The following is an 18268-nucleotide window of genomic DNA, read 5'->3' on the forward strand; positions in this document are numbered from 1 at the left end:
ATCGTCTTCGATTCCCAAAGATTGGAAAGCTGCCGCGGTCATCCCCCTCTCCAAAGGGGAAGACACTCTAGACCCAAACTGTTACAGACCTATATCTATCCTACCCTGCCTTTCTAAGGTCTTCGAATGCCAAGATAACAAACAGATTACCGACCATTTCGAATCCCACCTTCTCCGTTATGCAATCTGGTTTCAGAGCTGGTCATGGGTGCACCTCAGCCACGCTCAAGGTCATAAATAATATCATAACTGCCATCGATAAGAGACATTACTGTGCAGCCGTATTCATCGACCTGGCAAAGGCTTTTGACTCTGTCAATCACCACATTCTTATTGGCAGACTCAACAGCCTTGGTGCTCAAATGATTGCCTCGCCTGGTTCACCAACTACTTCTCTGATAGAGTTCAGTGTGTCAAATCGTAGGGCCTGTTGTCCGGACCTCTGGCAGTCTCTATGGGGGTGCCACAGGGTTCAATTCTCGGGCTGACTCTTCTCTGTATACATCACTGATGTCGCTCTCGCTGCTGGTGATTCTCTGATCCGCCTCTACGCAGACGACACCATTCTGTAGACTTCTGGCCCTTTGGACACTGTGTTAACTAACCTCCAGACTAGAGGTCGACCGATTAATCGGAATTGCCGATTCATTTGGGCCTGATATCAAGTTTTCATAACAATCGGTATTTTTGGACACCGATTTGCTGATTTTATTTTTATATTTTTTATATATATATATTTAGATTTTTACCTTGTCAGCTCTGGGATTCGTTTTTGCAATCTTCCGGTTACTAGTCCAATGCGCTAACCACCTGCCTTACATTGCACTCCACGAGGAGCCTGCGTGGCAGGCTGACTACCTGTTACGCGAGGGCAGCAAGAAGCTGTAAGTTGTAAGTTGCTAGCTAGCATTAAACTTATCTTATAAAAAACAATAAATCTTAACATAATCACTAGTTAACTAGACATAGTTGATATTACTAGTTTATCTAGCGTGTCCTGCGTTGAATATAATCGATGCGGTGCCTGTTAATTTCTCATCGAATCACAGCCTACTTCGACAAACGGGTGATGATTTAACAAGCGCATTTGCGAAAAAGCACTGTCGTTGCACCAATGTACCTAACCATAAACATCAATGCCTTTCTTTAAAATCAATACACAAGTATATATTTTTAAACCTGCATATTTAGTTAATATTGCCTGCTAACATTAATTTCTTATAATTAGGGAAATTGTGTCACTTCTCTTGCGTTCCGTGCAAGCAGTCAGGTTATATGCAGCAGTTTGGGCCGACTGGCTCATTGCGAACTGTGTGAAGTCCATTTATTCCTAACACAGGCCGTAAATAATTTGCCAGAATTGTACATAATTATGACATAACATTGAAGGTTGTACAATGTAACAGCAATATTTAGACTTAGGGATGCCATCCATTAGATAAAATACGGAACGGTTCCATATTTCACTGAAAGAATAAACGTTTTGTTTTCGAAATTATAGTTTACGGATTCGACCATATTAATGACCAAAGGCTCATATATCTGTGTGTTATTATGTTATAATTAAGTCTATGATTTGATAGAGCAGTCTGACTGAGCGATGGTAGGCAGCAGCAGGCTCGTAAGCATTCATTCAAACAGCACTTTTGTGCGTTAGCCAGCAGATCTTCGCAATGCTACAAGCATTGCCTGTTTATGACTTCAAGCCTATCGATTAGGCTGGTGTAACCGATGTGAAATGGCTAGCTAGTTAGCGGGGTGCGCGCTAATAGCGTTTCAAACGTCACTCGCTCTGAGACTTGGAGTAGTTGTTCCCCTTGCTCTGCATGGGTAACGCTGCTTCGAGGGTGGCTGTTGTCGATGTGTTCCTGGTTTGAGCCCAGGTAGGAGCGAGGAGAGGGACAGAAGCTATACTGTTACACTGGCTATACTATATTGCCTATAAGAACATCCAATAGTCAAATTGTATAGAGAGAAATAGTCCTATAATTCCTATAATAACTACAACCTAAAACTTCTTACATGGGAATATTGAAGACTCATGTTAAAAGGAACAACCAGTTTTCATATGTTCTCATGTTCTGAGCAAGGAACTTAAACGTTAGCTTTTTTACATGGCACATATTACACTTTTACTTTCTTCTCCAACACGTTGTTTCATTATTTATTTGAGGCTAAATTGATTTTATTGATGTATTATATTAAGTTAAAATAATTGTTCATTCAGTATTGTTGTAATTGTCATTATTACAAATAAAAATTAAAAATCGGCCGATTTTAATCGGTATCGGCTTTTTTTGGTCCTCCAATAATCGGTATCGGCTTTTTTTGGTCCTCCAATAATCGGTATCGGCGTTGAAAAATCATAATCGGTCGACCTCTACTCCAGACGAGCTTCAATGCCATACAACTCTCCTTCCGTTGCCTCCAACTGCTCTTAAATGCAACCTGCCCGCCCGTCCAGCATCACTACTCTGGACTGCTCCGACTTAGAATATGTGGATAACTACAAATACGTAGGTGTCTGGTTAGACTGTAAACTCTCCTTCCAGACTTACATTAAGCATCTCCAATCCAAAATTAAATCTAGAATCGGATTCTTATTTCGCAACAAAGCATCCTTCACTCATGCTGCCAAACATACCCTCGTAAAACTGACCATCCTACCGATCCTCGACTTCGGCGATGTCATTTATTAAATAGCCTCCAACACTCTACTCAACAAATTGGATGCAGTCTATCACGTTTTGTCACCAAAGCCCCATATACTACCCACCACTGCGACCTGTACGCTCTCGTTGGCTGGCCCTCGCTTCATACTCGTCGCCAAACCCACTGGCTCCAGGTCATCTACAAGTCTCTGCTAGGTAAAGCCTGGCCTTATCTCAGCTCACTGGTCACCATAGCAGCACCCACTCGTAGCACGCGCTCCAGCAGGTATATCTCACTGGTCACCCCCAAAGCCAATTCCTCCTTTTGCCGCCTTTCCTTCCAGTTCTCTGCTGCCAATGACTGGAACAAACTGCAAAAATCACTGAAGCTGGAGACTCATCTCCCTCACTAGCTTTAAGCACCAGCTGTCATAGCAGCTCACAGATCACTGCACCTGTACATAGCCCATCTCTATTAAACCCATCCAACTACCTAATCCCCATTCTGTATTGATTTATTTATTTATCTTGCTCCTTTGCACCCCAGTATCTCTACATGCACATTCATCTTCTGCACATCTACCATTCCAGTGTTTAATTGCTATATTGTCATTACTTTGCCACCATGGCCTATTTATTGCCATTATCTTACCTCATTTGCGCTCACTGTATATAGACTTATTTTTCTACTGTATTATTGAATGTATGTTTTGTTTATTCCATGTGTAACTCTGTTGTATGTGTCGAACTGCTATGCTTTATCTTGGCCAGGTCGCAGTTGCAAACTAGCCTACCTGGTTAAATAAAGATGAAATAATATATTTATTTATTTTAAGGATTCACATGTGAGACCATGTACTTAACGACCAAAAGTTTCAAGACTAAAGGCTGGTTTATACTACTTCTATTGACATGTTTGAAGACAGTTGTCGCAGTGACATCATGAACATTCTATTGTCGTCCAACATCAAACTTGTCATTGTCGTTTATGAAAAAGTATAAACACAACAAGACATGCTGCATGACATCTGCAACATGGTGGTCCAAAATATCACAACTGTCAACAAGCCCATTCGCTTAAAAATGAATTTAGGCTATGTCAATCTAGCAAACCAGGCCACTAAAAGCAACTCTCTAAACAATGTTTTTGTTAGTTTCTATTTTGTTAGCTAACTAGCTAATGTTAATGTTAAGTTGTGAGTGTGACGAAATAAAAGCAGGGCATTCTACCGCATAATTTTAGAACTTGGACACTCGTAGGCCTAACGTTATATCCTAATTTGACTTTGGTGCAGGTCAGGTTGTTCTTCGCATTACTGTCTCTGGTAAACACACACTATATCAAATATAGTCAACCTTTATTTGTCACATGCCCAGGTTACAGAAGGTGTAAACAGTACAGTGAAATGGTTACTTGCAAAGTGCCGCCTTGTTTAGACATGTAGCTAGCTAGCTAAAACATTTACCATAATCCCAACTCATGTTACTACCATGCATGAATCTGCGGATAACTAAAGTTAACCAACTAGGTTCAATGTTAGCAAGCTACACACTCACAACTTAACATTAACTTAACATTAGCTAGCTAGCTAACAAAATAGAAACTAACAAAAACATTGTTTCGAGTTGCTTTTAGTGACCTTGTTTGCTAGATTGACATATCCTAAATACATTTTTAAGCGAATGGGCTTGTTGACAGTTGTGATATTTTGGACCACCATGTTGCAGGTGTCATGCAGCCTTTTAACATTAGGCTATAACTAACAATGCAAATTTCTTTCTGAGATACAAATAATATTACTACACAGATTATACACGTGGCTAGCTAACAGTATACATAGCTGGCTAGCTAACAGTACGCTTTAACTTGCAATGAAAACGATTTTCTGATTAAATTAGAAACATGTAAGATCTGAAAATGTAGCTAGCCAGACTCTTACCCGTATACATGGATGAACGCTCCTCCCTCTCTGTCACGGATGCCATGGTTGCCCTTAGTTTGAAAATGTAATCCATTTTATACAACAGCCTTCTGTATTTTTTTCTTTTCGACTCCCTCCCCATATTTGAAATTAAACGCCAGAATTTCCTTAGCTATCATACTCTGCTTCCATCGGGCATTCCACTGATTTCAAGACTCGATCAACTTCTTCATTGCAGTTCTTCGTGATATTTTTCAAAAAAGCTGCAGTTGAATGGATTATCTACTCACACTGAGCAGCTCATGTTATAGACAGAAGCATGCTGCATGGCAGACCAATCCATTGTGTGTGTCTTGCAATCTAACTCATCTCTCGGGATGTCCAGCCCATCTATTATCTCATCCAATCATGGTTAGGGTGAAGGTTTCTGACTTTTTCTGTGGCTAAACCAACTAGGCTTGTAAGTTAATAATTGTATCCGTATTTACAAATGGCATTACAAGTTTATTATTAATGCACATGAAAGTTCACATGTTCCAAAAGGCATTTCTGCCCAAAAAACGCATTCAAAAACATGTTCAAATACCTCTCCTGTGAAGTAGTGACGTGCGACATATGACTAGTTTCCTGAAACGAGTCACATTTTCCAGGAATATTCTCGTCATGGTATCCAGAGTATTTTCAGATATAGTTATCAACAAATGCGGCGAAAAGTACAGTAAATGTAAAATCAACAGCGTAATGTTTGGATTCAGTCTTGTCAGGTGAATTGTTGTCCTCACCTTTTGGTATAATAATTTTCCCGTAAAATCATTCCTCCCCATCTTTTACCGCACTGTACCGCCCTAGCCCCATCGCTTACCCATGTAAGGTAGCCTTTGTGGAGAGTCTGTATGTAAGGAAAATGGCTAATATTTAGGGACTGGAGCTTGTAATGTTAGCTGGGAACCTATTTTAAATCAGCCCGTGAAGTCCTATACATAGCCAAGCCAACACAGTTAGTGGTGCCGCATATAGGGGGAGGAAGAGACTGGCGGGCGGCACCAAGCGCTCTCCTGTACATCATCTCATTTGCCTTCTCAGCCAGTGTGCCCACTCTAGCTTCTTCTGGAAGGTCTGTGACAGATATATATATATATCTCACTCACTCACAAATGGGACAAGTTTTGTGTGACCTGGCTTCTATTTTTTTATTTAACTAGGCAAGTCAGTTAAGAACAAATTCTTATTTACAATGACGGCCTAGGAACAGTGTTCAGCCTTATTCAGGGGCAGAACGACAGATTTTTACCTTGTCAGCTCGGCGATTCAGTCTAGCAACCTTCCGGTTACTGGCCCAACACTCTAACCACTAGGCTACCTGCCGCCCCTTTGCTCAGCGGCCTCTTTTGCCATGTAGTTCCACAGAGGCTGGCCTGGGAACAGTTTATTAAATGCGAAAGCTGATGTTTCAAAGCCAGCTGCCCTCGGATCAGTTTTTAGGAGGGAAAGTTTGTTTTAATCAGGAGTGATTCTCTAGGTCTCCGTCTTAACTACAGAAATGTTGTTAGAAGGTAGAAGTTAGAAGGTAGACAACCGTTTGAACACAAGGCAGGCTGTGTCGACTCGACGCGGGATTCTGATAATACAACACCCTACGCCTCCACCACCCCACCCGCAGTAGCTAGCCCCCTAACCACACAACTTTGAGCATGCAGCATGCTTATTTTTTTGTTTATTTGTCAGGGACCATGTACAACATGCCATTGCACCAGATTTAGCTGTAACAAAAGTTAATCTGTAGTCCCTGGGCGGAGAACCATCAACATCAGTACATCAATACAATGCTACAATGTAACACACTATTAAAATATCTATGTATAAAACAAGCATTAGTGAGGTCGAGCACTGATGTTGGGCGGTTAGGCCTGGCTCGCAAGTCGGTGTTCCAATTCATCCCAAAGGTTTTCGATGGGGTTGAGGTCAGGGCTCTGTGCAGTCAAGTTCTTCCACACCGATCTCGACAAACCATTTCTGTATGGACCTCGCTTTGTGTGCGGGGCATTGTCATGTTGAAACAGGAAAGGGCCTTCCCCAAACTGTTGCCACAAAGTTGGAAGCACATAATCGTCCACAATGTCAGTGAATGCTATAGCATTAAGATTTCCCTTCACTGGAACTAAGGGGCCATGCCCAAACCATGAAAAACAGCCCCAGACTATTATTCCTCCTCCACCAAACTTTACAGTTGGCACTATGCATTCTGGCAGGTAGCGTTCTCCTGGCATCCACCAAACCCAGATTTGTCCGTCGGACTGCCAGATAGTGAAGCGTGATTCAACAATCCAGAGAACGCATTTCAACTGCTCCAGAGTCCAATGGCGGCGAGCTTTATACCAATACAGCTGACGCTTGGCGTTGCGCATGGTGATCTTAGGCTTGTGTGTGGCTTCTCGGTCATGGAAACCCATTTCATGAAGCTCCCAACTAACAGTTCTTGTGTTGACGTTGCTTCCAGAGGAAGTTTGGAACTCGGTAGTGAGTGTTGCAACTGAGAACATAGTTTTACACGCTTCAGCACTCGGCAGCCCCTTTCTGTGAGCTTGTGTGGCCCCCTCGCTGCTGAGCCGTTGTTGCTCCTAGACATTTCCACTTCACAATAACAGCACTTACAGTTGACCGGGGCCGCTCTAGCAGGGCAGAAATTTGATGGTGGCAACCTATGATGGGGCCACGTTGAAAGTCACTTGCATGGCTGTGTGCTCAATTTTATTTTTTATATATACACCTGTCAGCAACGAATCCACTAATTTGAAAGGGGTTTTCACATCATTTTGTGTCTCTCTCTATATATATATATATATATATATATATATATATATATATATATATATATATATATATATATATATATATATATATATATAAACACAAACAGTTGAAGTCGGAAGCTTACATACACTGAGGTTGGAGTCATTAAAACTAGTTTTTCAACCACTCCACAAATTTCTTGTTAACAAACTATAGTTTGGCAAGCCGTTTAGGACATCTACTTTGTGAAGATGCTGGAGTAAACAGGTACAAAATTATCTATATCCACATTAAAACGAGTCCTATATCGACACAATCTGAAAGGCCGCTCAGCAAGGAAGAAGCCACTGCTCCAAAACCGCCATAAAAAAGCCAGACTACAGTTTGCAACTGCACATGGGGACAAAGATCATAGTTTTGGGAGAAATGTCCTCTGGTCTGATGAAACAAAAATAGAACTGTTTGGACATAATGACCATTGTTATGTTTGGAGGGAAAAGGGGGAGGCTTGCAAGCCGAAGAACACCATCCCAAACATGAAGCACGGTTGTGGCAGCATCATGTTGTGGGGGTGCTTTGCTGCAGGAGGGACTGGTGCACTTCTCAAAATAGATGGCATCATGAGGATGGAAAAGTATGTGGATATATTGAAGCAACATCTCAAGACATCAGTCAGGAAGTTGAAGCTTGGTCGCAAATGGGTCTTCCAAATGTACAATGACTACAAGCATACTTCCAAAGTTGTGGCAAAATGGCTTAAGGACAACAAAGTCAAGGTATTGGAGTGGCCATTGCAAAGCCCTGACCTCAATCCTATAGAAAATTTGTGGGCAGAATTCTAAAATCGCGTGCGAGCAAGGATTTTGGCCTTTGTAGGCCTCCTACAAACCTGACCTAGTTACACCAGCTCTGTCAGGAGGAATGGGCCAAAATTCATCCAACTTATTGTGGGAAGCTTGTGGAAGGCTACCCGAAACGTTTGACCCAAGTTAAACAATTTAAAGGCAATGCCACCAAATACTAATTGAATGTATGTAAACTTCTGACCCACTGGGAATGTGATGAAAGAAATAAAAGCTGAAATAAATCATTCTCTCTACTATTATTCTGACGTTTCACATTCTTAAAATAAAATGGTGATCCTAACTGACCTAAGACAGGGAATTTTTACTATGATTAAATGTCAGGAATTGTGAAAAACTGAGTTTAAATGTATTTGGCTAAGGTGTATGTAAACTTCCGACTTCAACTGCACACACGCGCACACACACACACAAACAACAATAGACTATATAATTATAATATTACATCAGTGTTTTTATATGTCCCTTGGTCCTACAGTATCTGAAATCTTAAGAGTCGAAGTGTCTTCATGTTCATGTGACTGGTTTGTCTTCAGCCACTTTTTCAGGCTTTCCTGAAAGCTAGCAAAGGTACTGTACTCTCTCACACTGGTTGGCAGTGTGTTCCATAATCCAGACGCTCTGACTGAAAAGCTGCTTTCACATCTCACTAGAGCTCCATCACCACTAGCCTACTTCCCTCTGGTGCAGACAGAGACTTCTGGCTGGGGAACCGTGTATTGTGAATGGGTGTTGTCATCAATACATTGATTACAGTATCAAAGTTGAGCAGTGGGCTAAGGCTCATGTCTGGTCTGGGCCTCACCATGCCCATCTGTCCATATGTCCCTACTAGTTCTCTTGCTAACACAGTGTGTTGTCCTAGTAGTATCATGGTAGACAGACCGCTGAGCCCCTTTCTAACAGTCTGGGCCTCCCCCTCCCCCCTGTCTCTTGTGTGTATCTTGCAGTCCTGTCCGGCGGTGGCGGCGGGCAGCACAGTCCCCTGAAGCGCTCGGTGTCCCTCACCCCCCCGATGAGCGGCAGCTCCTTGGCCAGTTCCTCCTCCTCGTCGTGCGGCCAAGCCCTGGGCCTGGGTCTGGGTCATGGTTGGCTCTCCCAGGAGGACCTGCGCGGTCCCCGGGGAGGAGGAGGAGGAGGAGGGCTGGGGCTGGCCCCCAGCGACCCTCACCACGCTCCCCTCTCCCCTCAGAGCAGCGTAGCGTCGTCGGGCAGCGGCTGCAGTGAGCACCTGGAGGATGGAGGAGGCTTGCACCGCAGCAGCACATTCCACGAGGAGGGCAGCTGCATGAGGGGTGAGTTCGGTACTCCACCGCTTTCATGCGTAACTTAGGCGCAGTGGACAGAGTAGCAATGGAGGAGGCAGCCATGGCGGCTGGGGGCCAGGGGAGTGGAGGGTGTTCACTTCAGCATGTCCCTCATCGAAAGCCAAATTTCCCTCCACTCTGACCTTTTCCTCCAATGGGTTTTGAGGAAGAGACGAGGAGAGAGAACATGCAATTGAAAGTCTCCCTAGGACACCTCTTTAACAATAACCCTCCTCAGACCAGGACAAAAGCTCTGTTCCAACTGACATTGCGACTGATATTTGAAGTTTACATATTTTTTTTTAATGAATGACCAGATCACTACACTATAAATTGAGAAAGAGATGAGGAGAGCGGACGCGAGGAGTATGCAATTGAGATTCTCCCATAATGTTTTCCAGAAACTCCTTTCAAACCATATGTTTGGTGTGTGAGGGACTATTTCCCAGAAAGGAAGAGGGAGGAGGGAGATGTGGTTTCTCGCAGGGTGAAGCGACCTGTCCTGTTTGGTCAGTTTTTTTTGTTTGTTTTTTGTGAAAGATCACTCATGACCCCTGGTAACCTCTGGATCAATTGTTGATTGATTGGTTTGGTTGCCACCTCCCTCCCCCAATTGCAACCTTGTCCTCTAGCCAAACAAGCAACTTGCTTTTTTCCAGGTGTTCACAAGCCGCCCCTTCCCCCAGCTTCCCTTTCTTAGAAATGAACATCCCATCTGTTGTCACATAATACTGAATGTAGCCTACAGAAAAGCACCACATTGGTCACATCAATGGTACTTTGTGGATTCGTTTTTTTTGTACATAGTTCAAAATATCACATTCTATGGTTTCATCACTTATTAGACCCATCTCTGATGTCTGTGCGCATATTTGAGTGAACGTGGCAACAGGAAACAAGACACCTGTCGCATGGTATTTTAAGTTGTTATGCACCACTGCCGCTCATGTTAAGGGCTCGCTTGATTCTTGACTACAGTAGCAACAGCGGGGGCACAGACAGGGCAGGAGCACACATGCCAGGACACAAGCAAACATGCTCCAGTCAGTCTCCGATGACATCTTTCAGGGGTGGCTTTCTTTTAGACCCTGTCGCATGCTCAGTCTCAGGACATGACACGGAGATACAGTGACATCTGGTTCATATACCCCATATAACCCTGAAGCCAAATGTATGGGACATCATGAAAAGGATGGTTTTGGTTGAGTGGTCAGATAGCCTTCTTACCTCTCGTTTTAAGCCGATGTTGGTTTTTCATTGGGATAGTTGTATGAATTTTTTGGTTATTTGGTTTTGAGAAAAGTGTGTGTGAGGAAAGGTGTATGGGGTGATATTAGTGCCAACAGAAATGTTATACGAATTTAATCATTTTAGAATTTGAATTCAATATTTTTTTACTTTGCGTTTTACAAGTTGATTCAATTTATGAATACAAATTCAAGATGAATGAATTCAAGATCAAATGTATGTTGGAATTAATATCACTCCATAAATGTGTGACCTGATCCCTTAACATCAGCTTTATAGTTGATGCCGGCTGAAGCATTTTCACAAGTTTCCCCACTTCTTTACCCCAGTCTTTCCCTTAGATTATTGTCCAGGCGTGGCGCAAAGGCCCCCAAAGCAACATCCAGGCCCTCTGGGGACCAACCGAGTTGGGCAGGGGGGCCTGCCCCAGCTTTACAATGGTAGGGGAAACACTGCTTGACCCTCACTACCATTGACACGTATTAGTTCAGCAAATGCCCCTTATCCAGACTGACGTACAAATCGGAAGAGTCCCTGCCTGCCTGCATACAGTACAGTGACGTTTCTTGGCACCACATCCCCCTCTGATAAGTCAAATTCTCTAAAGATAACTGACATAGCGTCCAAGTCGTCTTCTGGGTCATGTTCATTAGGGCACACAATATTTGAAAACGTTTTGCAACTGAAATGGAACATTGGTGTTTCATAGTCCAGGTAGTCCCTCCCTGTTTCAGTCCATTTTCTTCCATTGGGTGCCTAATGAACATGACCCTGAACTTCACTTCACCTTAGCTATCTATGGGAAGGGTGAGATGACTCGCCTGTTTGGGTTGTTGGGGGGGGAAAGTTCATAAAAAACCACCAGTATATTTACAGTCAACTCCCACCAGAGTTCTTTGAATAGAGATTAATAAGCATTGATAAGCATTAACAATATAAACATTAGTTCCCCCGAAGCGTTCCATCCATCATCACCTATATTCCAAACGTGTCTCAGTGCTGATTAAGGATCAGGTCCGTCCTCCTGTCTGTATTCATTACGATATAAAACGCAAACTGATCATATATCAGCATATCCTACTCTGAGACACTTTGTGAATACGGGTCCTGAACGGTCCATCCTGCTAACAGTGGCGGTTTCTAGATTTGTAAGTCTTTGCTTAGGGTCAAAGATTTTGAAAGAAGGCCATTTTTATTCTTTGTTTAGAGCCTATCGTTTGCATCCAGGTGTGAAGTAGTACACTGTTCAAATTCAATGTTACCAATTATGAGGTGGCAATGAAACATGATTTAAACCAGTAAAGTGAAAGACCGCTAAGTGAATTGACATTTGCACTCTCACCACACAACAACCATAGCAAGCGTTATAATTTTCCTTTTTACGCTCCTAGTCAACTAATGGTCATAGAACCAAAACTCTCTCAGCTAGCAACCAAAATATGAGGTGGTGTCTTGTATCGATGTTTACGTCACAGCTTTGACAGGAAAGGTTAGAGTTGCAGGGTTCCCAAATGGCCCATTATCCCTATATAGTGCACTACTTTTGACCAGAGCTTTATGGGCCCTGGTCTAAAGTAAAGTATTTAATAGGGAATAGGGTGCCATTTGGGACACCCCTGAGCCATTAGGCCAGTTTTAATGGTGAGCGGGATTACCAGAAAGGAGGACACTACCCCATCTGTGATGTCATAGGTCCCTGACTTACTCCAGCTGTGCCCTAGACATGTGACATTGGTCTGACGGGTGTATGTGTGCCTACAGATGTGCCAGCCTGGCTGAAAAGCCTCCGTCTCCACAAATATGCAGCGCTCTTCTCCACCATGACGTATGACGAGATGATGTCACTGACCGAACAGCAGCTGGAATCACAGGTCAGTAGTAACCAGAGCATAGATGGCTTGTTCTAACTATGGGAATACCTAAGGAAAATGTACTAGGAATGTAACAGCAAATGTTAGGGGATTGAAAGTCATTGCCTTCAGTTTTTAGTACTGTACTTTTCCCACAAAGTTGTCTTCATAAAAGAGCTGATAGACATGAACCGGTATTTTAAGCGTTACAAATAAGACATAACGGCTCATTCGTGCTTATAACAAGTTATAAAGCATTATAACCGCAGGCTTTAAGTAAAGTGATAGACATTTTCAGTTTCAACACTTTTGAGTAATTCATTATTAGTTCCACTGTGTATTTAACATGTCGTTGGTGTGTGTGATGAAGGAATGTTGTGAAAGAGTGAACTTGTGTTTTTCTTCTGCAGAATGTCACCAAAGGGGCACGGCACAAGATAGTGATCAGCATTCAGAAACTGAAGGAGCGTCAGAAAATGCTGCGTTGCCTAGAGAAGGTCAGCGGTGCAAGTTGTCAACTTTATTAGGTTGAGGGAATTGTCACAAAGCTTCTACAATGTCTGGAGGCCCAATCCCAAATCAACCTCTAAACCCTACACCCTGTGCACTTGTGGCAATCTAAGAGGATTTGATAGGTACAGTATGAGCAATATCGTTGTGAACAAGTGGAGCTATTACCATATTGCTTACACCAGTCAAATCCTCTCAGATCTGTGAGTGCATAGGGTCTAGGGGTCGATTTTGGGATTGGGCTTGAGTGAAATAGGCGGACAACTGTGGTCAGCTTTTGTCTTCCTTTCTAAAGGGTCAGTCAACTGACTTCTTCCTTCCATCTGCACGTAGTGGAAAAGACTGGTGAAAACAATACTAGGAAGATGTCCAAGTGAGGGCCCTTGGAAGCTCTCCTTTCACTTTGAGACGCAGACAGGATAGGAGCGAAACGTGCGTGTATTTTTGGAACTACTTTATTTTCCCTCGTCATCTCATGGCTGGTATCCCGTCGCCCACCTGACAGCTGCTGGTGTAGAGAGGACTCTGACGTAGACTTCTAGAATGATTCTCCTCTGAATAGCACTATGCGTATTTGCCTCCCTTACTGTAACGGTCCGGAACTGTTTGGTATCATCTAGGGCTGTGGTCATGACATTTTGTCTGCTGGTTAGTGTCATGCAAAAGACTGCCGGTCTCACGGTAATTGACCATTAATTAGCATAAACACATTTAGCATCTCCAGGCCTCCACGTGTACAAGCTGCTGATGTGTGTCTTCGATGTTAAAGAAGCGCCTTCATATCGTGCTGATTTGACTTTCTCCCTGCTATACCTACCTTCTCCTTTCTTTTCACTCCTCTTTTCCCTCATCTCTGTGACCTCTCTCTCCTTTCTCATTCCTTTATTCTCTCAACTTTCTCTCACTTTGTTTACTTGCCCATGTATCTCTCTCCATCACTTCCTTGTATTATTTTCCCCCTTCACTCTCTCCCTCTCTCTCCCAGGATGTGTTAGAGGGCGGTAACCTGCGTGGCCCTCTCGCCGAGCTCCAACAGATGATCCTGACGCCCATCAAGGCGGTAGCCAGCGACGAGTCGTCCCCCAGCTCGCCCTCCTCGACCGCACACAGGCCCCTGTTGAGCCCAGAGGGGAAGAGCAGCGCCGGCCCGGGAGGAGGGGAGGGGGAGACGGGGACCACCCTCATCGCTGAGGGGGACATCCCCGGCCAGTTCACCCGCGTCATGGGCAAAGGTACAGAGGATTTAGTCCCATAGGTTGGGAAGTGAAGTTGACACACAACACGTTTGATGTAGGTGCTGCTGAGAGACTGCACTGAAAGACACCTGGGATCACAATGTGGTCAATATTAAAGGGCTATTTAAATCGAAAAACAATTTTCATATCTTGCTCACCAGTCCACCATCGATGTGGTCTCAAAATATCATTATTTTGCACATGAGAGCGTCAGAGCTAGCCTGATAGAAAGCCTGTGTCTACTTCCTGGAAAAGTCTGATGACGCAAAAGACAACATTATAGGCTTTTTGCATTTACTTCGTTTTGGGCATCAGGAGACTGAAAGCGATATATCTTGAAAACTTTAACGCTGATATTCACACTTTTTGAGACTGCATCAAAAGTGGACTAATGAAAAAGATTTGGAGTAAATTGCCCCTTTAAGGGTGGAATAAGGAACATTCTAGTATGGGGCCTTTTGGTTTTTTGACTGCCCTTCCTCTCCATTACCATGTCAGTGTTATGTGCTGAGCAAACAGTGGCCATATCAGAACAAATGTGGAAGATGTAAATCAGTGGGGCCAGGTTTCCCCTGAGCTTTCCTCTTCGCTCAAACGCCCTCTGTGTCATCAAATTCCCCCTGCCTCACTCTTTCCTCTTTCACGCTCCAGTTTGCACACAGCTCCTGGTGTCCAGGCCGGACGAAGAGAACATCAGCTCCTACCTGCAGCTCATTGACAAGTGCCTTCTTCACGAGGTACACGCACAGACACACACACACCTGACTGACAAGACTTTTCTTTATACACTTCTTCAGACCCTTATTTAGCTCAAGGGTGAATGTATCACATTAGAAGGTCTCAAAATGTTCTGACTGCAAAACCCTGAGTCATGCTCTCTCCTTCTCTTTGGCCCTGCAACCCCTCCTTCCCCCCTCTCCCCTCTCACCCCCCTCCTCCCGCAGGCATTCACGGAGACACAGAAGAAGCGACTGTTGTCGTGGAAACAACAGGTGCAGAAGCTGATCCGTTCGTTCCCCAGGAAGGCCCTCTTGGACATGGCCGGCTACCGGGCGCAGAGGAGGTAAGCTATAGACCGCACGCACACACGCGCACAGAGAGAGAGGGTGACGCGCTGTTGTCACAAAATACTTTACCTTCTTTGATTCCTAACGGCCTAAAAAATATTGGGAAAAAGGTCAAATGATGATCAGAGCATTGTCTCTCTCTCCTCCCATGCAGCAGCAGCAGTAGCCGGGGCTTCAGCCAGTCCAATTCTCTCCCCACGGTGGGCTGCGTGGGGGGCAGCAGCAGCGTGTCGGCAGCCCGTCGCAGCCTGCGCCAGTTCCAGATGCCCTCGCGGAGCCTGCCCGGCGCCAGGCTGGGCCTGCTGGGACCCACGCCACATAGCGCCAGCAGCACCCCCACTGGCCTCAAGCAGGGACGACAGGTGGAGACACTTCTGACTTTAACTTTCTCCTAGCCAATAGGCACATGGCCTCCACCCATAGCCCAGGCAATTGATGTAGATGTTTTATTTATTTGGTGATGCCAGATTGCGGAGTCTCCCTTTGGGCTAGGATGATAGTTGGGGATGCCCCGATCTAACGTTCTCCTAGCCCCGTCTATCTAGCCCCTGCCCACATAGTGGCGTGCTCAAGTCTCCTATTGGCATCCAATGTGTGAGGTCTGAATTAAGCGCACGTATCTCCATTTTGTGCGTTCATGTAGATCTGAGTGGATTTGTTCGGTGATGTCATGTTGTGGAGTTAGTCTACCTCTCAATGAAAAGACAAACAATCCTCGTCAGCGTCAATTTGGTTTGCTACAGTAGTGGGTCGTGATACAAAGGGCCCCAGATGAAAAAACGAAAGCATTGTTGTCTTCTCAGTCTCAAGAGGAGCTGTGTATTTAAGCAATAAGGCTCGAGGGGGTGTGATATATGGCCAATATAGCACGGCTAAGGTCTGTTCTCCCGCACGACTCAATGCGGAGTGCCTGGACACAGCCCTTAGCCGTGGTATATTGGCCATATATCACAAACCCTGAGGTGCCCTATTGCTATTATAAACTGGTTACCGCAATGCGTCGTGGGTAAGAACAGCCCTTAGCCGTGGTATATTGGCCATATACCACACCTCCTAGGGGCGGCAGGTAGCCTGGTGGGTAGGAGCGTTGTGCAAGTAACTGAAAGGTTGCTGGGTCGAATCCCCGAGCTGACAAGGTAAAAATCTGCCGTTCTGTACCTGAACAAGGCAGTTAACCCACTGTTCCCCGGGCACCGAAGACGTGGATGTCGATTAAGGCAACCCTCCGCACCTCTCTGATTCAGAGGGGTTGGGTTAAATGCGGAAGACACATTTCAGTTGAATACATTCAGTTGGACAACTGACTAGGTATCCCCCTTTCCCCTCTGGCCTTATTGCTTAAATATGCATTGGGGGATAATATACAGTGGGGCAAAAAAGTATTTAGTCAGCCACTAATTGTGCAAGTTCTCCCACTTAAAAAGATGAGAGAGGCCTGTAATTTTCATCATAGGTACACTTCAACTATGACAGACAAAATGAGGAAAAAAAATCCAGAAAATCACATTGTAGGATTTTTTATTTATTTATTTGCAAATTATGGTGGAAAATAAGTATTTGGTCACCTACAAACAAGAAAGATTTCTGGCTCTCACAGACCTGTAACTTCTTCTTTAAGAGGCTCCTCTGTCCTCCACTCGTTACCTGTATTAATGGCACCTGTTTGAACTTGTTATCAGTATAAAAGACACCTGTCCACAACCTCAAACAGTCACACTCCAAACTCCACTATGGCCAAGACCAAAGAGCTGTCAAAGGACACCAGAAACAAAATTGTAGACCTGCACCAGGCTGGGAAGACTGAATCTGCAATAGGTAAGCAGCTTGGTTTGAAGAAATCAACTGTGGGAGCAATTATTAGGAAATGGAAGACATACAAGACCACTGATAATTTCCCTCGATCTGGGGCTCCACGCAAGATCTCACCCCGTGGGGTCAAAATGATCACAAGAACGGTGAGCAAAAATCCCAGAACCACACGGGGGGACCTAGTGAATGACCTGCAGAGAGCTGGGACCAAAGTAACAAAGCCTACCATCAGTAACACACTACGCCGCCAGGGACTCAAATCCTGCAGTGCCAGACGTGTCCCCCTGCTTAAGCCAGTACATGTCCAGGCCCGTCTGAAGTTTGCTAGAGAGCATTTGGATGATCCAGAAGAAGATTGGGAGAATGTCATATGGTCAGATGAAACCAAAATATAACTTTTTGGTAAAATCTCAACTCGTCGTGTTTGGAGGACAAAGAATGCTGAGTTGCATCCAAAGAACACCATACCTACTGTGAAGCATGGGGGTGGAAACATCATGCTTTGGGGCTGTTTTTCTGCAAAGGGACCAGGACGACTGATCCGTGTAAAGGAAAGAATGAATGGGGCCATGTATCGTGAGATTTTGAGTGAAAACCTCCTTCCATCAGCAAGGGCATTGAAGATGAAACGTGGCTGGGTCTTTCAGCATGACAATGATCCCAAACACACCGCCCGGGCAACGAAGAAGTGGCTTCGTAAGAAGCATTTCAAGGTCCTGGGGTGGCCTAGCCAGTCTCCAGATCTCAACCCCATAGAAAATCTTTGGAGGGAGTTGAAAGTCCGTGTTGCCCAGCAACAGCCCTAAAACATCACAGCTCTAGAGGAGATCTGCATGGAGGAATGGGCCAAAATACCAGCAACAATGTGTGAAAACCTTGTGAAGACTTACAGAAAACGTTTGACCTCTGTCATTGCCAACAAAGGGTATATAACAAAGTATTGAGAAACTTTTGTTATTGACCAAATACTTATTTTCCACCATAATTTGCAAATAAATTCATAAAAAATCCTACAA

General features: G+C 44.3%; 1 protein-coding gene across 4 annotated transcripts in view; it reads left to right on the plus strand.

Annotated features, from left to right (window-relative positions):
- LOC139530502 (protein Smaug homolog 1-like) overlaps positions 1-18268 on the plus strand; it is an 87288-nt gene that overhangs the window by 54655 nt on the left and 14365 nt on the right. The window contains exons 4-11 of one of the 4 annotated variants that reach the window (XM_071326983.1): positions 9177-9521; positions 11111-11221; positions 12543-12652; positions 13042-13128; positions 14127-14373; positions 15028-15113; positions 15321-15439; positions 15598-15805. In XM_071326983.1, the coding sequence (XP_071183084.1) occupies positions 9177-9521; positions 11111-11221; positions 12543-12652; positions 13042-13128; positions 14127-14373; positions 15028-15113; positions 15321-15439; positions 15598-15805 (1313 nt within the window). The remainder of the gene's footprint in view (positions 1-9176; positions 9522-11110; positions 11222-12542; positions 12653-13041; positions 13129-14126; positions 14374-15027; positions 15114-15320; positions 15440-15597; positions 15806-18268) is intronic. The other 3 variants (XM_071326984.1, XM_071326985.1, XM_071326986.1) reach the window with 3 other exon arrangements.

This window comes from Salvelinus alpinus, chromosome 9 (assembly GCF_045679555.1).
Source record: "Salvelinus alpinus chromosome 9, SLU_Salpinus.1, whole genome shotgun sequence".
NCBI lineage: Eukaryota > Metazoa > Chordata > Actinopteri > Salmoniformes > Salmonidae > Salvelinus > Salvelinus alpinus.